This window comes from Mesocricetus auratus, unplaced genomic scaffold (assembly GCF_017639785.1).
Source record: "Mesocricetus auratus isolate SY011 unplaced genomic scaffold, BCM_Maur_2.0 Super-Scaffold_100011, whole genome shotgun sequence".
NCBI classification, from domain to species: domain Eukaryota; kingdom Metazoa; phylum Chordata; class Mammalia; order Rodentia; family Cricetidae; genus Mesocricetus; species Mesocricetus auratus.
In genome coordinates, this window is record NW_024429195.1 from 2,942,832 (window position 1) to 2,970,337 (window position 27,506).

Genomic DNA, 27,506 nt, shown 5'->3' on the forward strand with positions numbered 1-27,506 from the left:
GGGACACGTGTCCCAATAGCCAGTGGGAGACAGAGACTGGCTCCCTCCTCTGACTCCTTAAGGCGGTCCTGCTCAGGGGACACACGGGTTTAGGGAGGGTTTGTCCTGGGGGTATTTTCCCACTGCACTGGAGGACAACATGAGCAGAAAGGGAAAGAGGAAGGCGTGGAATACAGGAAAACTAGACAGTGTTTCTGTCCTGTGCCTTAGGGGCTCAGCGTGAATTCATATCAATCAGCGTTTATTTGTTTCATAGTTACTATCTGAAGTTAGAGCATGTGACAGGCTTCGTTATGGCTTTTTCATACATGTTCTGCTTCATTCTCTTCCCCTTCGTGCCTTCTACACACCTGTGCCCCTACGTAGTTTCTTCTCTGTGCCCGTATCATTCTGTGTATGGCGATACAGGGCTCATCTTATGTGGCCAGGCTGGCTCAGAATGTACAGAGCTCTGTCTGCCTGCCTCAGCCTCTTGTTCTGGGATAGTAAAGCCACCGTGTGTGTGGTGACACACGTTTAAAAGAAAATTCAGAGTCCCGTTTTTAGTCTCTTGGTCTTGGGTTTTAAAAGGCATTAAACCAGAGAGTGGCCAGGCACGTGTGCCTGCTGTGTGTGAAATATGTCCATCTGGTTTCCCGAGTCTGGCAGGGGTCTGCAAAGAAAGGCTTTTATAGTGGGAATGAAAGGCTCAGGAGGTTCCATACAGGTTAAGTACCCTCATATGAATATCCTTGAATCCAGAAGTATTTTGGATTTAAGACTTTATTTTGGGGGTTTTGGAATATTTTAGGACATGTAAGTGGGAACCTTATACACACAGAGAGAGAGAGAGAGAGAGAGAGAGAGAGAGAGAGAGAGAGAGAGAGAGAGGAGAGGAGAGGGAGAGGGAGAGGGAGAGGGAGAGGGAGAGGGAGAGGGAGGGAGAGAGAGAACAGGGTCTTACTATGTAGTTCTGGGAGACCTGGAACTCACCACGTAGATCAGACTGACCTTGAATTCCCATAGAGTTGCCTGCCTCTGCCTCCCGAACGCTGGGTTGGAGGTGTACATCATCATGCCTGGCAGGATTAAACATGCTAATTTGAAATTGTAACAGTAAAGTGCAATTTCTTAGATGCAAAGAGTCTTCCCTAGTCCCCACATTATCGGAGGCCAGTTCATACCCACATTTGAAACGGCACGATGGGCGCTATCAGCTTCACATAGAAGCTATAGGAGGCTTAACTCTGTTTTCGTGAGCCCTTAAGTAACCTAAAGCTAGCACTAAGCAACACTGAAAAATCTGGAGTACTTCACACTAATTTGCATGCTGTTGTCTTTGCTCAGGGGCCGTGCTAATCTTCTGTGGTGCTCAGTTTTTTAGCACATGTGCCACTGGTGCAAACATGAGCAGTAAGCAAAATTGTCTTGAGCGTTTCAATTTTCAAGGCTACATTTAAGTCTGCTTAACAGCAGAGTGTTCTTTCCGAAAACCAAGGCTTCAAAACGCCACTGGTTTGGTTGCGATTGCGTTCGCTGAAAATGAAGGTGATCTGGTAAATGCTTTGGCTGGCAGTTTAATGATCAAATTAGACAAATCTCACGATCCGGGAGGCGAACAGTCCTTGCACAGTAATTATTAGTGACAGATGATTTAAAGTAAACATCTACCTGCATGAGCTGTTCGGACTTTTCCTTGGACGCCAAGCTGGATGGTACCACTACTCCCGTGGCCATAAGAGCTTGAAGCCACTGGGAGTCATCAGAGAGATTGTCTTAGGGGAGGAATTATATCTCCTAAGACACAGTGAGAGACACAAGCATCTCTGCTGTGCATTAAACACTGCCTCTCCCTCGACCTTTACCTGTTGTGTTCAAGGTTACCTTTTTTGACTGGTTTCCTCAAAGATCAGCTGTTTGGTTTCCTCGCTTACTTTCAGAGATAGGCATTTAAAGTAAGTGTCACTTTGGGTTTTGCTTGTGGTTTCCTTTGGCAGGTCCCCAGTTAGCTGTCTTCTGGCCCATCCTCGAGAATGCTGGCATGACTGGCAGTTCAGGTTTTGTTTCCTTAACAACGCGGTCTAACTAAGTTGGCTTCGAGCTTTGCTTTAAAGGGTTAACTGCGTCATTAACTGCGTTTTAATGTTTGCTTGTTTGTAATTTTTATTTCCGGTGCTGGGATTGATCGATGCACGGCTGTCATACAAATTTGGACTTAATTTAAAAAAATTATGTTTTGTCTGCATGCATGTAAGGGCACCATGCTTGCACAGTACCGAAGGAGGCCAGAAGAGGGCGTCGTATCTCCTGGAACCAGAGTTAACAAATAGTTGGGCGCTGTCTTGTAGGTGCTTGGGACTGAACCTGGTCCTTTGCAAGAGCAGCCAGTTGCTGTGCTCATAACTGCTGAGCCATCTCTCCAGCCATGGTGTCATACAGATTTGAATTAGTGTTGTTCGCTTTGAAGTGTTTACTTTCCCGTTTAGAAACATTATTTCTGTTAATTTATAGGCGTACTAAATTGGTTTGTCTAGTGCTGATTATAATTTTTTGAAACTTTCTTGACCGTCTAATCATTTTTTTTGTAATATTCTATGTGTGCTTTGCAAAATGTATTTTTGTGATTTATGTGTTGGCCCCTTTATGATAAATAATGTTACTTTGTTGTTCCGAATTCACTCACTATTTCCAATTATTGTTTTTTGTTTTTTCGAGACAGGGTTTCTCTGTATTGTTTTGGAGGCTGTCCTGGAACTCGCTGTGTAGACCAGGCTGGCCTTGAACTCACAGAGATCCGCCTGCCTCTGCCTCCCGCGCACTGGGATGAAAGGCATGTGCCTCCAACGCCCGGCCTGTATCCAATTCTTACCGCCCCTCTCTACCTTGCTCAGGAAGCCGACACAGATGAGAATCAGGGGACCCTGACATTTGAGGAATTCTGTGTCTTCTACAAGATGATGTCTTTGAGACGAGACCTTTATCTGCTGCTCTTGAACTACAGTGACAAGAAAGACCACCTGACCGTGGAGGAGCTGGCTCAGTTTCTCAAGGTGGAGCAAAAGGTATCTTGGGACTGGGGGGCAGGCTGCCCACTCTCGTGCTTGGGAGGTGGGGGCGTCTTTGGGGGTATTTTCCGTGTAGGTATACGTTGAATGCAGGATACCCCGGTAGATAGCCCACGCTACCAAAATCATACCAATGGGTCATTGAAACCATCCATGTAGCAGCCTCACAGGACAGTGACCAGCAAAACCTAGCATATGATAACTTTTTACTCTGTCTGTGTTGGATATGGGCATGTGTATTTTTTCTACAAAGAGATGAAAGTTAACTCATTGCATTTTAGACTCACGGGTAATATTTTCTTTACACCATGAGGCGTCGGTAACAGTATGAGTTTGAGCTTTGTATTGATTTGTGTGAGTATAACTTAATGTTAGTGAAATATAAATAGATATTTAGCTCATAGTATATAGTTCTTTTTTAAAACTATGACGTAATCCTTAGGTCACTCTGTGAACACTGATAATTCATATAGGATATTGGCATCTAATCATGTGCAAAGGTTAGTAAATTCGGCCTTGCCTGTAGTAGGAATTCCTAAACCTACTTAATGGAAAACATTAAATTTGTAATACAATACAGGCTGATTTATGTGCAGCAAGGTTAATTTCTTTATATGGCGCATCGCGAATGTTTCTGTCCTGGCTAGGTCCCGCTGCCTTTCTCTGCCCCATTTAAACACACGGATGCTTTATTAGTATAAAGCTGTTGGCCTTTTGGCTAAGGTTTCTTTATTTTTTAGAGACAGGGTTTCTCTGTGGCTTTCGAGGCTGTCCTGGAACTCACTCTGTAGACCAGGCTGGCCTCAAACTCACAGAGACCTACCTGTCTCTGCCTCCCCAGTGCTGGGATTAAAGGCATGAGCCACCAACGCCTGGCTTTGCTAAAGTTTCTTATTTGCTAGTTCAGTCTTAATTATTCACCCATTTTCTAATAATTCATGTATTTCCCCGTGGCCTTATCTTACCAGATAAAAGGTCCGGGCCTCTTACTCCGTTGGGGTCTACATCAAATCTGTTCTGCATCTTCGCAGAGAAGAGAAGAGCAATTTCCTGATTGTCCCTGCTCATATACTGATTCTGTCCTGCTATGTGACTTTCTGCCTGGATCACATGGTGACTTCTCTTGACTACATTTCCCAGAATCCTTCTAGACTCCTAGTCCCATCCATCTTGCTTCACTATTGGCCAACAGTGCTTTACTCATCAACCAATAAGACAAACATATACACTGAGAACATTCCCCATCAATATGGCTGTCTTATAATTTTTTAAACTCCATTTTTCAGTACAGTAGAGAAATAAATTGGTTTCATGTATAAATCTCAAACACAGGTGGACACTCAGATTTGTGACATTTCAGATTAATTCATTGCCATGTATGAAATCAATGTACATTTCTGAGACTATGCTAAGTTTGGGGAATGTATAAAACATACCCTAAGATCTCAAAATGAAGACACATTTCTTGGTATTTTATAGTTTTCAGAGTGTATGATCAAGTTAAAGAATGCTAAGAAGTAAAGCCACACACTTTGTTTTTATTCTGTTGAGACAAGGTTCTTGTGTGGCTGAGGGTACCTGGAACTCCGTTTGCTCAGTAATGAGAGAGTAGGCATGCAATATATCCCCAGAAAAGTAACATACTTTTTAAGGTTTTTTTCTTCTCAAGCTTATATAACTAATTATGAGTTAAAAAAATAATGCTGTGTAATGTGCATTCTTCCCACCAGTCGCCTGGGTCTCTCCACTGTCTCAGCCCCCAAATAACACACAAGACACTATAGGATATGAAGCTGTTGACCATTGCTTGGTTTCTTGTTGGCTAGCTCTGACTTAAATATTAACCCATAACTGCTAATCTGAGTATTTCCAAGTGGTCTTCTCTTACCAGAGAAATGGTCTGGACTTATTACTCCTCTTGAGTCCTACATGGTGACTGACCATGCCTCTGTTTCCCAGAATCCTCCTCGACTCCTAGTCCCACCTATCTTGCTTCCCTATTGGCCGACAGTGCTTTATCCAACAGCCAATAAGTTAAGCACACACACAGAAGGACTTCCCCCATCGATGCTGTTGTATTGTTTTCCTGAATGGTTGCTTCCTTCAAAAGTACCTTCGAGGGGCTGGAGAGATGATGACTCAGTGGTTACGAGCAGTGGCTGCTTTTCCAGAGGCCCAGAGTTTGATTCCCCGCACTCACGTTGGGTTTCCCATACCACCCGTAGCTACAGCTCCAGGGATCTGACACCAGCACTCACGTGCACATAGGCACACACATGTAAGTTTTTAAAGAAATTATGACTGAGTAATGGGGGGGTGGAGAGAATGCTTCACTGTTAAAGGAACTTACTGTTCTTACAGAGGAACTGCGTTCAGTTGCTAACACCCGTTACAGAAAACTTGAGACTGACTTATTCTAGCTCCAGAGGATCTAATACCCTCTTCTAGCCTGTCTGGGCACTTACACTCAAGTGTATATACATGGGCAGAGACACACATATACGCATAAATATTCCTTTTATTAAAAAGTTTTTTTTTTGTCGGCCGTTGGGAATGGCTCAGCTGGTTAAGTTGCTTGCTGCTAGCCCAAGTTTCATTGCCAGATGACCCAAGTATGCCAGAAACCCAAATGATGGAAGGAGAGAACTTTACTCCCACAAGTGGTCCTCTCTGGGGGCTACCACCTGTGCGGCATGGTCTGCAACGGGTTTTCTCTATCTCGATAATAGATTTCTCCGCTGATGCGGCAAAGCCAGATCAAACCAAATTGAAAAAGCAAAAGAACAGGTAGATTTGAGCACGGCAACTCCCAGGTGAGTTTTTCGGGTCCTAGAGATTGAAGCAGGAGAAGTCATGCACCCAGCTAAGGCAGGGTGCTTACGTAGCCTGTTGGCTAGGGGTGATGATGTGTCTCGAGTATGGTCAAAATCTGAGCCCCTTAGGTGGGGTGGGGACTCAAGCAGCTGGCCAACTTCAGGGGAGGAGCTGCCGCAGCTGCCAAGAGCTCGGAACTGGGCTTTAAGGCACCTTCTCCTTCTTGGAGGTTTGTAAAGAGAGTCTTTTTCCTTGAGAGAAGCCTTCCCACCAGCCTGGTTCTGGAGCCACATCAGTCCCAAATAAACACACAGGAGGCTATATTCATTATGAAGCTGTTGTCCTTGCTTGTTTCTTACTGGCTAGCTCTGACTAAAGTAATTACCCCATAATTGTTAATCTAAGTATGTCTCTTACCGGAGAAGTTTCCGGGCTTCCTACCCCATGGCGTTACATCTCGACTCTCTGTGTTCCTCCTTCCCAGAGTTCTCCTGGACTCCTAGTCCCACCTATCTAGATTCCCTATTGGCCAGACAGTGCTTTATTGACAAATGCACAGGACTTCCCCAACAGAGGTTCTCTGAGAGGGCGGGGCTTTGAGGAGAGGAACGGGGCTTACCTGGCCGAGCTCTCGAGAGGTGGAGGTCCCAGAAGAGCAGTCTGCAAGTGTCCATCTGTCTGAGTTGGGGTTACTATTGCTGTGATGAGGCAACGTGGCCAAAAAGCAACTTGGGGAGGGAGTGTTTTTTTTTTCACTCATGTTTCTTTATAGAAGTTCACCATTATTGAAAGCAATGAGGCAGACACTCCCGCAGGACAATTACCTGGAGGCAGGAGCTGATGCAGAGGCCACAGAGGAGTGCTGCTTACTGGCTTGCTCTTCATGCTTTTCCTCCTCATGCTTTCTTATAGCACCCAGGACCACCATCCTAGGGGTGTCCCTACTCACTGTAGGCTGGGATCTCCCTCATCAGTCACTGATTAAGAAAAATACCCTACAGAATTGCCCGCCTACAGCTGGATCTTTGGAGGCTTCTTCTCGGTTGAGGTCCCCCCATCTCAGATGGCTTTAGCTTATCCTACAGGTGGCATAAAACTAGCCAGCACACTAAACACATGAAATAAATACATGAATAAATGTAAGAAAAAATGCCTCTGTTAAGACGCCAATGCACTGTTAATATACATCCAACCCTTCTCTTAGTTTTGGTACTAATTTGAATTAAATTGAATTAAGATTTCATTACTCTCAGTGTGGTGTGTGCACAGTGTGTGTATGGATAGACACATATGCCACTGTGTGCATGTGGGAGCCAGAGGAAAACATTTGGGAGGTTGTTCTCCTGTTTCATCTTTACCTGGGTCCCAACACTTGACCTCTGGTCAGTTGACCGGTTTGTATGGCAAGCATCTTTACCCATAGAAGCCATTGTGATGTACCCTAAATTAAAATTTTGAAGTTGGCTCCTGAAAAACACTGTTTTCAGTTGTCTGTGGGAGGGAGGGAGGGGTTATGCATCTGAGGTGAACTTGTTCCAGTGTTCCAAATATTTTTTTGGGGGGGTTCAAGACAGGGTTTCTCTGTGTGGCTTTGGAGAGTGCTCTGGCACTCTCTCTGTAGACGAGGCTGGCTTCGAACTCACAGAGATCCGCCTGCCTCTGCCTCTTGAGTGCTGGGACTAAAGGCGAGTGCCACCAACGCCCAGTCTCAGTGTTCCAAATATTGAACCTTCCATTAATTTTCTCCTGTTTAAGCCAAAAAAAAATTACCACATTAACTTGGCATAGCCCCAGATTTGTTCGATGTTCTTAACCTGAGTCGGCTAGTGCTGCTTACAGGCTCAGGGGTGGCAGAAAGTCTCGCTGATTCAGATGTCCTCTGACTGAGCTGGACTGGTGTTGTTTAGGACAGCTAAGTGCAATCTTTGAATCACATTTTATGGGTAGATGAATTGGATAATTGGTTTTAGAGAGAACGAGGAGGAAGTAGCAAAAATTTGGCAAATGCTGTCCACGCATGCGTTTTCTCTGTATAATTTCCTCACCACTGAGCCTCGGCGTCAACGGTTTTCATTATAATGCTGTATAAAAGATTGTTTCCAGTTTGTAAAGAATAAAGCAGCAAGAAAATCTTTACTTTTGTGCTAATGCGGACTTACAGAATGTCGTCTTAGCATTTATTTGATTGACCTGTCTTTGTAGTAGAGATAACCATTGTTCCTCATGCATGCACTTGCCTTTTACAGGTCTAAGCACTACATGCTAACTGGTTGTGCCACAGAAGTTTCATCATTTGTTTCCTTCTTAATCTTGTTGCTCTTAATTTTGCTTTAAAGCCCCCTGTACAACAGAAAAAATTGCCCATATGAAGACTTTCATGTTTTTCTATTCTAATTTTGGGGATGCGTGTTTGTAAGAAGGAATAAAAGAGAAAAGACACAGATAAGCTGACAGGGAATCAGCAAAGGCGTCCCTTGACCAGTTTCATGGGGGGGAGATTCCTCCCATTTAAATGCCAAAAGAACCACCTTGAGCACAGCCCATTAGCTCTCACTTAAGAGAAGGCTATACTCAACTACCAACTGTTTTCAGTGCCTTCCTTGGTTATTATAAGATTTCGTGGCATGTGGTAGGACAGGGCTAAGAAGATCTGGATTAAACACCTTGCTTTGACTTGATTACACTTACCTCTGTATTAGTTACTCTTCTGTTGTTCTGATAAAACACAATGCCCACAGCAGCTTACAGAAGAGAGAATGTAATTGGGCTTATGGTTCCAGAGAGTCAGAATCCTTGATGAGTGAGCTAAGGCATGGAAGCAGAAATATCTGAGAGCTCACATCTTAAACCTCAAGCAGGAGGCAGAGAAAGCAAACTGAAAATGAGCCATTTGAAACATCAGAGCTTGCTCCCAGTGATAGACCTCCATCAACAAGGCCACACCTCCTAATCCTTTACAAATGGTTCCACCGCCTGGAGCCCAAGTACTCAAACTTTTGAGACGTTGGGGTCCTTCCTCATTCAAACCACCACACTCCCTCATGCTCAAACCCGTGAGTCATTTTATAAAATGTCTTGTTAGCCATATTGCCCTGGCAGGGTTACTGTAAGAATGGAAATAGTTGTTTTTAGTTAATCTCTTCTATTAACTCTTCAATAAGCGGTCATGTTTGCTTAGTTGTACAGATTTGATCATTTCCTAGGAATCTATTACTAGTTCTATAATTCTATAGAGAATATTTTTCTTTATCCTTTGCATAACTCAAGGATATTAAAAGTATTCTAAGAAGAAAAAAAGAGACCATAGAGATTTCTGTGGTAAATTTTCATGACATAGAGAAGACTTCATAAGGAAATGAGAATGTGAGGAAATGGTAGTACCCGTGTATGTTTCATGACAAGTCTGATGACGCACGGACAGACATACAGACATGGGGAGATGTGATTGGTGGAAAGGCTGTGATGTCATGCCGTCAAGTAAAAACTTGGCCAGACCTGTTTGTTTAGATCCTTCCTTCCGGTTATCTGTGTCTTTGGCTCCTTCTCTGCGTGTAGGCAGTACATCTTCTAAATATTAGTATTACACCCTAACTCAGGGGGGGAAAATCCAGAAGTCCTTCCTGGAAGTGAATATCTGTTTAAAGGGAGAAGGCATGGAGGCGTCTGAGACACTTTCCTGCATTTCTGCCTCATCACATTCTGGGATGCTGTGTGTTAAGGTAGCCAGTCTGAATCACAACACAGCTAGGATTTTCTTCTGAGTTAGTTCTCCTTTGCCTCATCACTCCCACATCGGTCATGACGCAATATAAGGATGATGATGATGATGATGATGATGATGATGATGATGATGATGATAGCAATAATGCTGTGTGTGGTCTCGGTCCCCTGATCCTGGTAGGAAGCCATTAAAACCCTTGGGATTTCCAGAGTGATTGGATAACTTTTGTTACTTCCTGTGAGTCAGTCCCCTTCAAATCTGAATTTTCTGGAATTCTGAATAGTTTCAACTGTGTGAGGAGAGATCATGAGCTTTCATTTCCATTCTTGAACACTGGGAAGGGAGAGGGAACCGGGGGTTAAGTTGGTAACTTTGGCCGGTGATATCATCAGTGTGTACCTTCAGGCTTCTGCCACAGACCCTCCACAAATAAAATGCCCTGGGATTCAATACGTTCAGGCGCTGTGAAAGGAAGATGTCCAGAGAGGTCTTAGGTCTCTACAGACACTTCCCTTCTATGCAGGTGTTTTGGTGGGTTATTCCTGAGTTGCCCTTTATTATGTATAGATAACAGGGAGAAAAAGCACTGTCATTATGAACTAACCTATTGGATGGCTGGACCTGAAGGAGGGTTGGGGGAACAGTTTAAAGCTAGCTCCTTGATGACTCTACACAGGCTTCCTGGAGCCCTCTTGACAGGTCCTTTTCTCAGCCTCATTTTTAAATAATCCACTCCTATAAAGAACCGTGCCATCATCTTAGCCAGGATTCCAGTGCTCAACCCTGAAACTCTTCAGCCTGTCGCTTGCCCCCAAGGCCTTAGTCGATGTCCAAGCATCTCGGTTGACTTTCTTCAAGAATTCTGTCTTTTTTTTTTTTTTTTTTGCCTAGCTTGAGTTCCCTATTTCCTCCTGGAAGTGCTTTATCTCTTCATCCTTGTTGTTCCTGATTTTGAACCTTGCTTTCTTTTTTTTTTTTATACAAAGGGCAGCTGGCACCCAATTTTCCCGCCTCATAATGTCAAGTCAAAGGTTGGTCTGGAATGTGACTGAGATACTCAGAAGTGCAGCCATGTGAAGAGTTAAAATTAAAATGCATAAATCTAGTGACTCTAACTTCATCTGGGCTGGTGGAGTCACTCAAAACCATGTGAATGTCAGGAGTGCACATCACATCACTCACTAAGGACCATGCATTTCTTCCCCTTTTCTGGCTATGTTGAAATTCTGCTAGGAAATTTTCTTTTTTGGGGGAAACAGAAGCCAGTGTTGTGTAAAACCTGCCCTGGAGGAGATGTGTGTGTAGCTTTTAATTTCTAAATTAGCTCGAAGCTACTTACATTTGGGTAGGGCTTGAAACAATATCTGTCTGTCTATCTATCATCTATCTGTCTATCATCTATCTATCTGTCATCTACTCATCTATGTAATCTAATCTATCTATATTACTGTAAAATAGGCAGAGACTGCAAAGGAGCATTTTAATGTAGGAAAACTTTATGCTTTGATATTTCAAACACTGTATAACTGAACAACAAGGTAGGGAGATATTTGCAGCACAGAAAAAGACATACCAAATTTTCTTTGTGAAGAAAATGCCTTTCTGGGTCAGTGCATCTGTAAATACTTCGACCTTACTAGTAATCAATAATGTAAACTTAAGCCAAGAGATTATTATTTTAACCCATTACTTTAGTGACCATTAGCAAACACGGTAGCTACTTTAGCTTGTAAATGGTCTAATTACTCAATACAGCAGTTTTACAAGTTTGAACATGTTCAGAATTTGTCAAATTTTGGTCCCTTTTACCTTTAATCACTTACCCTAAAGAAACAGCTATAGAAAAAAAAGAACATTAAAGTAGCTGTAAAACGCGTAATATACAGAAAATGTTGCTAAGTTGTTCGTTTCAGCTTTCTTTAGAATGAAGAAAAATTAAAGGCAACCTAACGTGTGCACTTAAGAGGTTCATTCCACCAACAAGAGCCTGACAGCATTTGAGTTTTGAAAGTGAATTTGCTCGGTGGGACAAACCAGAGGCACTTTGGTCCCTGTGCCACTGATTCATTATCTTCTTGAGACATAAAATTGGCTACAGACACGTTTAAAATATACTCGGTTGCAAGATGAAGCACTGCTCCTGGTCACGGGTAGTATCGAGGGTTATGTGGAATCAAATACCGGTCCACGGACAGATTCATATTTCACTCGTTCATCCCCACTAGACAGACACTTAGGAACGTCTCTTAGGCGAATATTACCAGGGGTGGTGAGTTGAATATTGGTGCTCAAAGATGTAAGTGATAATTCTTAATACCTGTGAGCGTGTTGGCACTGAAGTGATGCTTGTGTTTGTGTTGATGGATACAGTTAAGATATTAATATTAAGATATTGATTCAAAGTGGGTGTTAAACCGAAAGTGAGACTTTTCTGTGGAAAAGCAGTAGAAATGGGCACATTGGAAGAGGGCTGTAGGAAGGAGACAGGAACCAAGGAAGAAGGCAATAGGGAGGAGGCGGAGACTGCAATGCTCCTCACACCAAGGGATGGATGCTGCCACTTTCCCATACAAGGGGAGGTAGGGGCAGGTTCTCCCTCAGAGACTTCAGGGTAGCTGATGCTGCTCACACAGTTTTGCACTTCTGGCTTTCGTACCCATGACAGAATATGCTTCTATTGATTTATGCCATCAGCTTGTTGTTGTGTAGTCGCCCTAGATAGCTAACATCACAACCCAAAGTGTGTGTGTTCGAGGGCGATCCCGAGATAATAACTTGTATCAGAAATCAAACACAGTAGCACGACCCATGAATCCTGCAGCAAAGCCAGGCATCAGCTCTGCACATGAATACAGATGGTTTTGTTGACGTGGTTTTAAACGTGCCTTCACATAAGTTCAGTGGTCCTTGGTGTCGTCTTCACCCTCTACCCTCACTTTACCCTCCCGCCCTCCACCCCGGTGAACTCTCCCCTCCGTGTTTCCCCTTTCTCCATTCACCGTGTTCTGCTGTTCCCCTCACTAGAGCTCTTGGTCACCTGTCCCTTCCCCCAAGTGATCCTTTACTGCTTTTCTAGCTTGTACATTCACTCCAACCTAAACACTCAAACCCTAAGACAGCCAAGGCTAACCCTGCATTAGAGGATATTCTATACTATGGGGGGGAGGGGAGGACAACCAAGTAGAAACAAGAGACTTGCTGAAAACAGAACCGAGGCGACACAGGAAGAAGGGAACGTCAGGAACTGGTTGTTAATGTCTTCAAAACAGGAGAACTATAGCCTTAAACTGAGAACGAGAATCAGAACAGGAGAACCATAGCCGTAAACTGAGAACGAGACACTAAGAGAAAAGATTCGGGGGCGGGGCGGGGAAGGAGTTCCAAGAAACTTAAAAGTTTGAGAGTAGGGAGGAAGGAAGGTTTATACAGTGCAGGGAATGAATGGGACAGACCGAACTGATATGGGCGGGGGAGCGAATCGCCATGCAATAAAACGTGACGAGCGCACAAAGCGAGAGGAGTCTCTAGTGAAGCCTTGGAGCAGAGGGCAATGAACACTGCGGGAAGGTGAGCCACTGAGCTGCCAATCAAATCCATCATTGCGTCGGCAGAGCGAGTTCCAGGACAGCCTCCGAAACAATACAGAGAAACCCTGCCTCGGAAAAAAACAAAAACAAAACAAATCATTGCAGAACTAAAGTGAGAAACAAACAAACAAACAAACAAAAAGACCAACGCTAGGTGAATTAAGTGGAGGACGCATGGGTAAACAGGACCGGCGCCAACACGGCACCAGGACTTTCCCAAAGCCCCCTGGAAGCCAAGAAACATAGGAGCCACGATTCCAACCTGGAGCAGTCTGCAGCACTGAACTGTCCAAAAAAAAAAAAAAAAGAGAGAGAGAGAGAGAGAGACGTGTGTGGAAGGAAAAAAAAATCACTGAATGTGTGCAAAACACCACCTGCAAAATGCAGACATTGGACTTCCTTAGAGCTCGGCTGCGGGAATGGCAGGGTGACTGACATCAGGGCAGAAACACATCAAAGCCACTGCATCAGACAAGCTTAGAAGGAGAGGAAGGACGATCAATTCAAAAAGGGGATGGTGGAATTTAGAGGTCATTTCTTGCCTTTCTGTTACGGGAAAAATAAACCAAGGAGCCATTAGACTCATGGGAAACACTTGCGGTAGACTTACTAAAACGCAGTCAATAGGAATCGCAGCAGTCAATGAACGCCCCCCAAAATACTGCTAATAAAGGGATTGCAGTTTTCCTGCATGGCATACTCTCCAGTGTTCAGTGCTTCCGGGTAGCTGGAATGATTTAGACACCGGATTATTTAGTAAGTATTATGTGGCTGCACTGTGGAATGACAGGCTTTGTTGGCTCAAAAGAGCTTATGTTGGACGTAGCTTATATAATGTTTAACATAGTAAGTCAGCAAGTAAGTGTATAAAATGGAAAAAAAACTAAACACAGCGAGGAGGTGTGGTGACCCATCCCAAAACAGATGCAAGTGTTAGCTTTTTCTTTTTTTTTTGCCTTTGGAGGAATGATTCTGGGTAGGTAAAAGGGAATGGTATTAAGTCGTAAACACAGCGGCTTTGAAGTTCAGCAGTATTAAAATTTGCAAATTTTGTTTCAGGTGTGTGTTTGATGTGCTAGGGAATCATGGCCACAAGAAATGTAGTCATGCACTCCAATGACTCCGTTTTGAAGTTTCACTCACTGGGAAGATAAGCAGGGATATTTTTACAGACACCTTACTGGTTTCTACAACTCATTTGTATTGCATACATTTACCCATAATGTGAGGGATTTTTCTCTTCTGAATGACTTTAAAATAGAGCAGTTAATAGAGCAGAATAGAGTCTAGCTTTAAATAATGCAAGAAGTCGAATTCCAATAACTGACTTGAAAATTCTAACACCTTCAAAAGATTCATAAATTTCAGCTACATCTTTCAAATATATTAGTAGAAATGAAGAAAAACATCAAGAGATTAGGTATATTTGGAAGGAAAAGGTTTAGACTTAAAACCCAGAAGGTCCAAATTTGTACCTTGGTTCCCTGCTTCCTACAGTTTTGAGACTTTGGTGGTACTGCTTAACTATTCTCTGCATCAGTTTCCTTTCCTACAAACCAAGATGGAAAGCATTAAGCTTAGATGTCAGTTGTAGGGGTTGGAGCGATGGCTCCGGAATAAACAAAACACACAACTTTTGCAGGCAACCAGAGTTCTGTGTCTAGCACCCACCTCAGGAGCTCGTAACTATCTGTAACTTCAACTGCAGATGATCTCACACCAAGCCCTTGCATGGCTTCAGGGACAGACCTGGCTGGGAGCAGGGGACAAAGAAGGGAGACAGACGTAGAAACAGATGACCAGCTGGAGACGGTGGGCTTGACTTTCTGATTGAGTCTCAGCACCTGGAAGCTCAGTGTGTTTGTTATATACATTTGGACAATGAGGTGGGGTTTGCTGCTGATGGCGATCAAGGAGGCAAAGTTAGTGACACAGCTAATCAAGAAGGAAGGGTTCATGGTGTACAGCTGGTCCGAGGAGACGGTTTTAGCTCGTCTCAGTAGGAGCGGTTTCTGTAGTCTTAAGGCTATAAATATCTGGGAAGAGAACGTGGACATCTGCACATACTGTCAGCACCAGCACCCAGATCCCAGAGGAAGGCTTTGCTGTTTCTCTGAGTCCAGCCCAAGGAAGGCACTGCAGTTTCCCCGCGGGCCAGGGTCTTTGGAGCCCTTGACACATCCAAGCCTCGTCAACAGCATTCATTGATTCACACACTCAAGCCTCCTACAGCAGGCACTTGTGCACAATGTGCACATTTAAACATAAAATAGATTGTAATAACCATTTTGCGTGACATCAGTGTGCAAATGTAAAAAGTCATCACAAAGAGAGGCTTATAAATGAAAACCAGTCATACGGTTGAGTTGCTACTTCCGCGGGAAGGCGGTGGGGCAGGAAGGGAGCAGATTCAGTCTTCAGCTTCCTTAGCAGAATTTAAACAGTCAGTCCTTGTGGCACGCTGTAATGGATAGAAGCCCTTTACTAATACTTTCATTAACTTGGTGAGCATATTTTCAAGGATGATTTTGAAGAATCTAATTCTGCTTTGTGTCTTGAGGTGATAATGAATTCTCTGCTCATCTACCATTTCCTCTACCCTAGAATGATGGGTGGTTTGTTGTTTGTACTTTGCTTTAGATCTCCTTGGCTCCTGGTGGTTTATCTGAGTGTAGCTCATGGCTCATGCACTGCGGACAAATGCTCTCATACATGAATAATTCCAAAGTGAACTCAGTCTGTCCGTGGCATATGAAGTTACCAGTGCTGTTCTCTCTCTCTCTCTCTCTCTCTCTCTCTCTCTCTCTCTCTCTCTCTCTCTCTCTCTCTCTCTCTCTCTCTCTCTCTCTCTCTCTCTCTCTCTCTCTCTCCCTCCCTCCCTCCTTCTTCTCCTCCTTTTCCTCCATCTCCTCCTCCTTCTTCTTTGTTTATGTTTGTTTGTTTTTTGAGACAGGGTATCTCTGAACAGCTCTCGCTGTCCAGGAACTCTTTTATAGACCACACTTGCCTCAAACAGAGATCCTCCTGCCTCTGCCTCCCAAGTGCTACAATTAAAGGCGTGCACCACCCTGCCTGGCCGTGGTGTGGTTCTTTTAATATTGTGAGAAATTACTGTTTAGATTATGTGTGCTAAGTCTAGCCTGCAGTAGACTGGTTCCTGAGCTGCTCACAGCTGTCCGTGTCCTCGGGGTTCATCCCTTGGAGATACTGCCCTTCTGCTTACCATATTTGCTGTGATGTGGCCAAGATTATGGATTTTATTCAAAGGATGCACTGCAATTATCCAATGAGTGTGGAAACCAAAGCACCGTGTAGGTATTAAACTACCAAAAATATCGCCAGCCAAACAAGCAAATCAGCCTTTTCTCCTGCAGAAAGTTTAAATGCTACTAACTAAACATTTAGTAAAATATATTCAAAAACAAAATTAGTAAAAATCAAAATAAAGGGAATGTGGGGATGGCTTAGTGGTTAAGAGCACCGGCTGATCTTACAGAGGACCTGGGTTGAATTCCCAGCACCCACGTGGCAGCTCACAACTGTCTGTAACTTCAAGTTCTGACACCCTCACGCAGACATAAATAAGGAAAATACCAATGCACATAAAATAAGAATAAATAGATCATTTAAAAACAAAAACAAAACTAGATTTTACTGAAACACATCAAACCTAAAAGACAATAGGATCTTTGAGGGATATAACAGAAATATATTGTCAGTATTCATTATTTTATACTGGCTCACAAGATTGGCTTCCTTTATCATTATTTGAAAATGTCACTGATAGATCCCTGAGTAAGTGGATTTTTCTTTTTCCTAAATAAAAATAACACTTTTTCTTTCTGCGTTCTGAGGGGGGTCAGACCCAAGGGTTTGTAAATGTTACACAAGTGTTCTACCATTTGGGCACAATCCCAGGCCTGCCCTCATGCTCTCTGCTGGCATTGGAAGAAATTCTCTCTAGAGAGTTTCCTTTCTTTTATCCTGTAACTATAGGTGCAGCAGCCTTGAGGCTGACGGTGTAATGGGAACCTGTGCTGCCTTCTCGGTGCTAAAAACGTTCCCCCAAGTATCGATTCCCTGACCCTCACAACCACCCTGTAGCCATGTCAAAGGTTAAGAGACGTTTGTCATCACCCTGTTACTGCGAGCTGGGTGATCCGTGGTAGCTGCAGATCCCTTTCTTTGTTAAACTTTCTCCTCTGCCTTCAGTTGCCTCTGCTCCGCCTTCAGTTGCCTGGGGCTCACTTCTGTGTTCCTGAATCACCACAGCTGACTGCTCTGTGGAGGACTCTTTAAAGACGCCCCTGCAGCCGAATTCGCGTAGAGACGTTGCGGTTTTTCATAGACCACAGTCTCCTCCCTACACGTGTCTGTGGCTATCACACTTTAGTTTTTACGTAAAAGTCATTTATTTTGCAGATTGCTACCATATAAGTGAGTGGGTTTGGGGCAATGGTTTCGCATTAATTTTCTGTTATTCCTTCGTGGAGAGTACTTGTCTCTAGAGCCGTGGAGGGCTGCGTTCGTTTGACTAAAGCTGAAGGATGCCTAGGCCTGTTAGGATCGTTATCACCCTCCCGAGATAAAAGAAAGAAATGTGTCTGGGAGCTTCAAGCAGCGCCCCCTGCAGCCCCTGGAGTGTGTGGCGTGGGTTACTTGCTGGTCAGTACACGCTGCTGCCGTGTAGGGGAACGCAGATCATGACGTTGCTTTGCTTTCCTCCTGTCCCGCTTTCTTTAGATGAGTAATGTGACCATCGACTACTGTCTTGACATCATAAAGAAGTTCGAAGTTTCTGAAGAAAATAAAGTGAAAAATGTCCTCGGTATTGAAGGTAACCAGTCGTCTCAATCTGTGTTTCTCTGTGTCTCCCTACTACACTAAATTTTATTATAATTTTTAGGAAGCAAAATCAGGAAACATTCATGCAATTTCAGGTAATTCAGATAAAGCCCCAAAGAATACATTTTTCCACATACCCAATTTTCCGGTTTTGTTTTTCTCTTATTTTTGCAGTACTCCTTAAGCTACCATTGTGGATGATGAATGCCAAGAAATATTTGGACGTTGCTCAAATGGATAATTTTTTCTTTTAGCAACAGTCTTGTTCTGATGATTGCAGGAAGCGAAATTTGGCCCCCAAATAAATAATCTACAAAAGTTGTGACTTGAAAAAATAAACATTTTTAAATAAAATGTTAAAAATTCCTTTGTTTTTTTCCCCAATTGGTAGCATTTCAGAAACTGTAGAAATGGAAGTCTTGACAATGCTACCACCTCATTTTATAGCTAGGGGAAGTAAGACCAAGAGAAATGAAATAATTTACTAACAATTACGCACTCAGAATCTAGCTCCTAGGATTTATACATAAATAATACGGTATAAATATAGCTTCTGTGAGTATATGATATATCCCTTTAAAATATGCAGAGAAATAAGTGATAGTCTGTGGGATTTCCCAAGAAGAACAGATAATTTTAATTGGAGACTATTGGGAATCCCAACATTCTGCTCCCAGTATCCATGTAGACAGATTGTGTGTGTGTGCATACACGCACATGCATAATAGACTGATTGTCACTATATTACTCAGGTTGACTCTGAACTTCTGGTCTCAAGCAGTCAAGCTCATAACACCATGCATGGCTTGCTGAAGAGTTTTTAACATCACATACGTATTTCCTGTGTGAAAGAGGTTTTAAATGAAGGGGGACAATGAAAATTTTCTATCATTAAAACTGTTTTAAAACGGAAGACAAAATGACTTGGACCTCTTAAGTCTGCACCAAGATATAAATACTTTTCTTGAGGCTTCCCGAAAGATGCGGTTAAACATGGTGCCTGGTTATACACATAAAGCTTGTCACGAAGCAACCCTGAAGGCTCAGAAGACATTTACAGACTGAATTTTACCAAACAAGTCTCAAAGACTCGAAACTACTTCCCATGAAGGTGCCTACTTCTGGTCACTCATACCTTAATTCATGAATCCATGATGATGGCTGCCTCTACTACTCAGTGTTTATTATGTTTTTAAATCTTACAGAAAAACTGGTAGATTTCTCTACACAAACTTTTAAGCACTGTTTGTAAGTTATTTATGTGAAAGCCATTGGCAGCATACCCCCCAAACCAATCTCATAATCAGTTACCCTCTGAATGAAGGCAACACTTAAGAGTTTAGCCTTCTACTTTACCTTGTGTTGTTTTTCAGGACATTGTAACAACTTATCAGCCACTGTTTGATTGCAGTATAAATATGTAATTATAATATAACACGGGTCACTCCTGAGGTCACCCTACACAAACACAGCTTGAGATTAGTAGTTAATAAATGCCTTTGTCATGACTTTCTGAAAAGACATCAGTCAATTTTTCTATGGGATACGTTTAGGTGGCTGCTCCCCAAGTCCTAGTTTTTGATATCCTATTTAGCATCAAGCGAACCCCTCACTGCCCCAGTTGACCCCCCAAGCATTGTCCTGATACCTCTAGCCGTTCTTGGGCCACGTTTTTTTTTTTGCCCCTGTTAACATCAGTTAAGTAGCTGTGCCTTGAAAGGCTGTGACGCTTCCCTCCTTCTTCTGAAGGCTTCACGAATTTCATGCGTAGTCCTGCTTGTGACGTGTTTAACCCTCTGCACCACGAAGTGTACCAAGACATGGACCAGCCGCTCTGCAACTACTACATTGCGTCCTCGCACAACACGTACCTGACGGGGGACCAGCTCCTCTCTCAGTCCAAAGTGGACATGTATGCACGCGTGCTTCAGGAGGGCTGTCGATGTGTGGAAGGTAAGTGTGGTTTGTCGGGGCGCCGGTGCCGATTGGTTAGGAGGCCATTTAAATAAGTGAGGCCAAAAAGGTGTTTCTTTCTTTTCTTTCTTTTTTTTTTTTTCCTTTGGTTTTTCAAGACAGGGTTTCTCTGTGTTGTTTTGGAGGCTGTCCTGGAACTTGATCCATAGACCAGCCTGGCCTTGAACTCAGAGATCCCCCTGTCTCTGCATCCCGAGTGCTGGGATTAAATGCGTGTGCGCCACCAACGACTGGCCAAAGAGCTATTTCTATACTAATTTAGAAGTATTTTCTCGTTGTCAAGTCATCCTCTCTTCCTTCCATATTTTTAATCACAAGGGACAGAGAACTGTGCCAATATTTGGCAAACATACCCTGAGTTGTTAAAAACAATAAAAAACATTAAAGATAACAATCTACCTGGAAAGCCGGGCGGTGGTGGCGCACGACTTTAATCCCAGCACTCAGGAGGCAGAGGCAGGCGGATCTCTGTGAGTTCGAGGCCAGGCTGGACCGACAGCCTCAAAAACAATACAGAGAAACCTTGTCTTGTAAAACAAACAAACAACAACAACAACAAAAAAAGAAAACAATCTACCTGGAAAGATTGTTTTAGAAAAAGAAAAAAAAAGCAGCAAACGTAGGTTAGGACAACTATTTTGAAGAGACTTCACGGTCTGTGTTTATTAAACTGCCGATAAGCTTCACTGGTAAGGACACAGATGTGAGTAAGATGTGGCATTTGACTCTGAAGAGCTCACAAGTTACCAGGGGGCACGTACACACAAATGTCAGTGTGATACGAGGGTTCTATCGGTTGAGTCACAGGCATGGAATAGGAACTTTAGTGTAGACAAACAGAGTGTGAGGTGAAATTTAAGTAATGAAGCATACTGGTTTTAGGCTCAGGTTTTTATCTGGGGGCCAGTGCAGGAGTCTCCCCCTGTGAGAGAGGGTTATTTTGGCCTACTGCCTGAAGGGACCCAATCGTCATGATGGGGGAAGGGTAGATGGTGAGGGCATGTGGAGGGTAGTCAGATGGCATCCACAGTCAGGAAGCAGAGAGAGGTGAGTGCTGGCTGGTCATCCGGCTTCCTCATCCTCCTCCGCCCCACGCCCCTTTTTTTATTCAGTCTGGGCTCCAAGCTCATGAGGATGGCGTCACCCATGCTTGCCTGTCAGGTACCTTTATACCTCTTCATCTCAAAATGCATCCAGTCTGCCCAGAGTTTCCCAAGTCTTTAAAGTTGATAACTACTTGAGGTTTCGTTTCTTCTGAGACTGGGTCACTCCTAACTGGGAGCCTCCTGTAAAATCTAAAACAAGCACAAAGGCAGAGAGAAGCGCAGCCGTTTCCAAAGCAGAGCAGCGGATGCTTAGCCCAGCAAGATCCTACCAAAGCAACCCTGAAATCCGCGAGGGTTGAGCACCAAGCCTGGCGTAGCTCTATCCCGTGCAAGTCCCACCACACCCTCACTCTGGTATCTTTCCGCGCCTGCGAGACCAGCTCCGTGCCACTACTGTCAAGTTCTGCTGCTGCTTGCCATGTGGCCTGGGCCACCTGGACCATCCCTGCTGTGGCCTCTGTGTTCCTTTACGGCTGAACATGGGAAAATACCTCCTTCCCCAGCCTGAGTCAAGCATGTCGCCCTGAAAGCTCTTTTGGCTAAGGAAACGAACGGTTTTCAAATGAGTTTACATTGTTGGGCAGCTTCGGGTGGCGCCCTCCGGTCCTGTGCTCAGATCGACTTTCTTACTGCCTAGTGCGAAGTCCTGGTTTTTCCTTTATGCCCTCTCCCGATTGCTGAGGTTTGAACCCACAGCCTCAGGCATTGTGACTCTGTGCTTGTACCATTTGAGCTATACCCCAGCCTAGTGGCACGAACTTCTTTAATAACCAAGTACAAGTTTGCACTCCCACCAGCAGTGGCAGAGTGTTCCCCTTTCTCCACATCCTCTCCAGCATAAACTATTGTTGCTGTTTTTGATTTTAGCCATTCTGACAGGAGTGAGATGGCATCTCAGAGTTATTTTGATTTGCATTTCCCTGATGGCTAAGGATGTTGAGTACTTTCTTAAGTGTCTTTGAGTCATTTTAGATTCCTCCATGGAGAATTCTCTATTTAGTTTTTTAATTGAATTATTTGGTGTTCTGGTGACTAGTTTCTTGTAAATTTTGGAAATTAGCCCTCTGTTAAATGTGGGGTTGGTGAAAATCTTTTCCCATTCTGTGGGCTCTCACTTTGTCTTGCTGACTATGTCCTTTGCCTTAAAAAAGCTTCTCAGTTTCAGGAGGTCCCATGTATTAATTGTTGACCTCAGTGTCTGTGCTACTGGTGTTACCAACTCATTCGTTCGAGGGTACCTCCCACTTTATCTTCTAAGAGGTTCAGTGTGGCTGGATTTATGTTGAGGTCTTTGATCCATTTGGACTTGATTCTCGTTCATGGTGATAGACATGGATCTATCTGCAGTCTTCTACATGTCTGTATCCAGTTATGCCAGCACCATTTGTTGCAGATGCTTTCTTTTTTTCCATTGTATAACTTTAGTTTCTTTGTCAAAAATCAGTTGTTCATAGGTGTGTGGGTTAATATCAGGGTTTTCAATTCAATTCCATTGGTCTACCTGTCTACTTATGTGCCAATACCAAGCTGTTTTCAAGACTATAACTCTGTAATAGAGTGTGAAGTCAGGGATGGTGATGGCTCCAGACACTTCTTTACTGTACAGGGTTGTCTTGGCTATCCTGCGTCTTTTGTTTTTCCATATAAAGTTTATTTGTTCTTTTAAGGTCTGTGAAGAATTGTGTTGGGATTTTGATGGGGTTTGCATTGAATCTGTAGATTGCTTTTGGCAAGATTGCCATTTTTACTATGTTGATCCTACCCATTCAAGAGCATGGAAGATCTTTCCACTTTCTGGTATCTACTTTCTTTCTTTAAAGCCTCAAAGTTCTTGCTATACAGGCTTTTCACTTGTTTGGTTAGCATTACCCCCAAGATATTTAATGTTTTTCTGTGTGTGGCTATTGTAAAGGGTGATGTTTCTCTGATTTGCTTTTTAGCCCATTTATTTTCTGTATATAGTAGGGCTACTTATTTTTTGAGTTAATCTTGTATCCTGCCACTTTGCTGAAGGTGTTCATCAGCTGTAGGAGTTCCTTGGTTGAGTTTTTTTGGTTACTTATGTAAACTATCGTATCATCTGCAAATAGTGAAAGTTTGACTTCTTTTCCCCTTGATCTCCTTTTGTTGTCTTATTGCTCTATCTAGAACTTCAAGTACAATATTGAAGAGATATGGAGAGAGTGGATAGCCTTGTCTTGTTCCTGATTTTAGAGGAATTGAGTTGAGTTTCTCTCTATTTAGTTTGATGTTGGCTGTTGGTTTACTGTATATTGCTTTTATTATGTTCAGGTATGTTTTTGTTAACCATGATCTCTCCAGGACCTTTATCATGAAGAGGTATTGGAATTTGTCAAATGATTTTTTCAGCATCTAATGAGATGATCATGTTGTTTTTCTTTTGCAGTTTGTTAATATGGTGGATTTCTTTAATAGATTTTCATATGTTGAACTATACCTGAATCACTGGGATGAAGCCTACTTGATCATTGTGGATGATTTCTCTGATGTGTTCTTGGATTCAATTTGCCAGTATTTTTATTGAGTATTTTTGTATCAATGTTCATGCACGATACTGGTCTGCAATTGTCTTTCTTAGTTGTGTCTTTGTGTGGCTTGGGTACCAAGGTAATTGTATCCTCATAAAAAGACTTTGGCAATGATCCTTCTGTTTCTATTGCATGGAACAGTTTGAGGAGTACTGGTATCATCTCTTCTTTGAATTTCTGGTAGAATTATGTACTGAAACCATCTGGCTCTGGGATTTTTTTTTGGTTGGGAGACTTTTGATGACTGCTTCTATTACGGGTTATAGGTTTATTTAAATTGCTTATCTGTTCTTGATTTAATTTTGGTAAGTGATATCTATCCAGAAAATTGTCCATTTCTTTTAAATTTTTGAATTTTGGGGAGCATAGGTTTTCAAAATATGACCTGATGATTTTCTGGATTTCCTCAGTGTCCATTGTTATTTCTCCCTTTTTATTTCTGACTTTTTTAATTGGAATGCTCTCTCTCTGCCTTTTGGGTGTTTTGCATGAAGGTTTGTCTATCCCATTGATTTTCTCAAAGAACCAACTCTTTGTTTCATTTATTCTTTATATTGTTTTCTCTCTTTCTACTTTATTTATTTCAGCTCTCAGTTTGATTATTTCCTGGTGTCTACTTCTGGGTAAGTTTGTATTTGGTGCATAGATGTTCAGGGTTGAGACTTCATCTTGATGGATTTTTCCTGTGATTGATATGAAATGACCTTCTTTATCTCTTTTGATTAATTTTAGTTTGAAGTCTAATTTGTTAGATATTAGGATAGCTACACCAGCTACATTTGATTGGAAAATCTTTTTCCAACCCTTGACTCTGAGGTAACGCCTGTCTTTGAAGGTCAGGTGTGTTTCTTGTATGCAGCAGAAGGTTGGATTCTGTCTTTGTATCCATTCTGTTAGCCTGTTTCTTTTTATAGGTGAGTTAAGACCATGTATATTCCATGTATATTGAGGGATATTAATGACCATTGATTGTTGATTCTTGTTTGTTTTGGATTTGTTTTTGGTAGTTTTATTGTGTGTGAGTTTTCCCCCTAGTTTGGCTTTTGGTAAAGTGAGGTTATCTATTGCCTATGTTTTTCTGAGTGTAGTTTACTTCCTTGGGTTGGAGTTTTCCCTCTAGAACTTTCTGTAGGGCTGGATTTGTGGATATGTATTGTTTAAATCTGGGATTGTCATGGGATACTTTGTTTTCTCCATCTATAGTGATTGAGAGTTTTGCTGGGTATAGTAATCTGGGCTGGCATTCATGGTCTCTTAGTGTTTGTAGAATATCTTTCTGGGACCTTCTGGTTTTCAGGGTTTCCATGGATAAGTGGGGTGTAATTTTGATTGGTTTGCCTTCATATGTTACTTGGCCCTTTTCCTTTGCTGCTCTTAATATTCTGTCTTTATTCTGTATGTTTGGTGTTTTGATTATTATGTGGTGAGGGGACTTTTCTTTTGGTCCTATCTATTTGGTGTCGGTAAGATTCTTGCACTTTCGTAGGCATGTCCTTCTTCAGGTTGAGAAAGTTTTCTTTTATGATTTCATTGAGTATGTTTTCTGCACCTTTGAGCTGGGCTTCTTCCTTTTCTTCTATACTTAGTATTCTTTGTTTGGTCTTTTCACAGTGTCCCATATTTCTTGCATATTTTGTGCTAAGGTTTTATTGGATTTAAGATTTTCTTTTGTTGATGAATCTATTTCCTCTAGTTTATCTTTAGCTCCTGAGATTCGTTCTTTCATCTCTTGGCTTCAGTTGGTTGTGCTTGCATCTGTTGTTCCTGATCATTTACCCAGCTTTTCTATCTCCAGCATTCCCTCAGTTTGTGTTTTCTTTATTGTCTCTATTTCAATTTTCAGGTCTTGAACTGTTTGAATTGTTTCCTTCATCAGTTTGATTGTTTTTTATTGGTTTCTTTAAGAGTTGATTTCTTGTAATTTTTTGGTTTGTTCTTTCTTCTATTTCTTTAAGGGATTTTCTCATATCCTCTTTGAAGACCTCTATAATTTTCATGAAGTTGTTTTTAAGGTCATTCTCTTCTGTTCCATCTGCATTGGGATGTTCAGGTCTTGGTGGTCCCTAGATTCTGGTGGTATCATATAAGTCTTTCTGTTGTTGCATGTGTTCTTATATTGTTGTCTTTCCATCTCTTCTTCCAGTGAGTATAAGTGGGGTCCCTCCCTCTTCTGGTGTGTATGGGTGCAAGGGTCTATCCTCTCCTCTCTTCCAGATGATTAAGGGGCAAGACAGGAATGGCAGCTGATGCTGGCTGCTTTGTACTGCCTACAGGCTGGATTCCGTAGCAGGAAGGGTCTGGTAGCTGCAGATAAGGGGAAGGAGTTTGGAGGGGCAAGCTAGGAATGGCAGCCTCCTGGTCCTTCTGAGGCAGGATGGGTCTGGGAGCCTCTGCAGGTCAGGGAACTCAAAGAGGGGGAGGTTGCCTGTTGGAGCCCCTGGCACTCACTACTCTACTGGAGGGTGAAGGGGTAAGGCAGGAATAGTGGGCTTTAGGTCCCTCTGCGGGAGTCCAAAAGCTGATTTCATACTGAACTGCATATTTGCATATCTTTGTGGGCCAATTTCTGCTGTGTCTCACTGTAAATCTGGATAAATATAAAGGACAACTGTAACTGTGACATACCATGACTCTTCCAAATAAATTGATCCTTTATTTTTAGATGCAATTTCATTGGAGTTTCAGGACACAGAGCCAATCATATTCTTTGTCGGACCACACCATGAATAACCTCCAACTAGAGTTCTTGATTTCCACTCTTCTGATTTCTGTCAGCATCCTGGGGTTCAGAAGCTACAGACGAATGGCCTATTAGCATCCTATGGCTCTTAGTTAGGGTTTCTATTGCTGTGAAGAGACACCATGACCACGGCTACTCTTACAAGGGAAAACATTTAATGTGGTCGATTACTGAGAGTTCAGAGGTTTACTCCATTATCATCATGGTGGGACACAGTGGTGTGCAGCCAGGCATGGTGTTGGAGAAGAATCCGAGAGTCCTACATTTCGCAGACAATAGGAGAAGGCTTGAGCATGTTTGGGGCCTCAAAGCCCGTCTCCACAGTGTCATGCTTCCTCTCATAAAGCTACTCCAACAAGGCCACACCTCCTAACAGTGCCACTCCCTTTGGGGGGCATTTTTCTTTCAAACTAAGACAGGTTTCTCTACTCTACAGCCTCCGTGGACACTTCTGCATTCTTTCTGTAGACTGGTTCCAGAGGCCTCTGAGTCACTGGTTAGCTGTACCACACACCAGTTCCTTACCCGTTTTCTGTATTGGTTACTCATCTCATTAGTCTGACCAAAATGTTGGTCACAATCAACTTGAGGGGGAAGGAATTCATGTCACAGAGAGTCTGAGGTTTGTGGGCACAGTCATCGTGGTGATAAGGCAGCAGCGAGAGCAGCCCTGTGACAGGAGGAGAAGGGTGCATCAGGAAGCAGAGAAAGGGGAATGTGGATGCCTAGCCGCGGGTTTTAAAGCCTGCCGGTATAGTATCCAGCTCACAGCTTAGGCAGTGCTATGTAAGTGTCACATGACCCACTCACATGCAATGCATGTTCGTGGAGGAATAGCAGAAGTGGGAGCCAATCCAGGAGAGTGGTGGAAAACCTACTGTCATTATTTAAAGCAAGAATCAAACATATTGGAGCAGGCTGGCCTGCTTATGCAAGCCTCTAGCAACAGCTGCTTGGGAGACTGAGGTTGAAAGCGCAAGGCCGGGCTGGATAACCCAGGGAGACCCTGTTTCAAAGTAAAAATGATTGCAGATACATATGTGGAGTATATGTACTCCCATCGGTGGAGTTTGCGCCTCAGGTTCCAGATTCAATCCCTGGTGCCTTAAAAAAAAAACCAGTGACT

The 27,506-nt window shown here is 42.9% G+C and overlaps 1 protein-coding gene across 2 annotated transcripts in view; it reads left to right on the forward strand.

Moving 5' to 3' along the window:
- Plch1 (phospholipase C eta 1) overlaps nucleotides 1-27,506 on the forward strand; it is a 219,688-nt gene that overhangs the window by 137,387 nt on the left and 54,795 nt on the right. For both annotated transcript variants that reach the window (XM_040754354.1, XM_040754355.1), the window contains 3 exons: nucleotides 2,871-3,041; nucleotides 17,910-18,003; nucleotides 19,761-19,964. In XM_040754354.1, coding sequence (XP_040610288.1) covers nucleotides 2,871-3,041; nucleotides 17,910-18,003; nucleotides 19,761-19,964 — 469 coding nt within the window. The remainder of the gene's footprint in view (nucleotides 1-2,870; nucleotides 3,042-17,909; nucleotides 18,004-19,760; nucleotides 19,965-27,506) is intronic.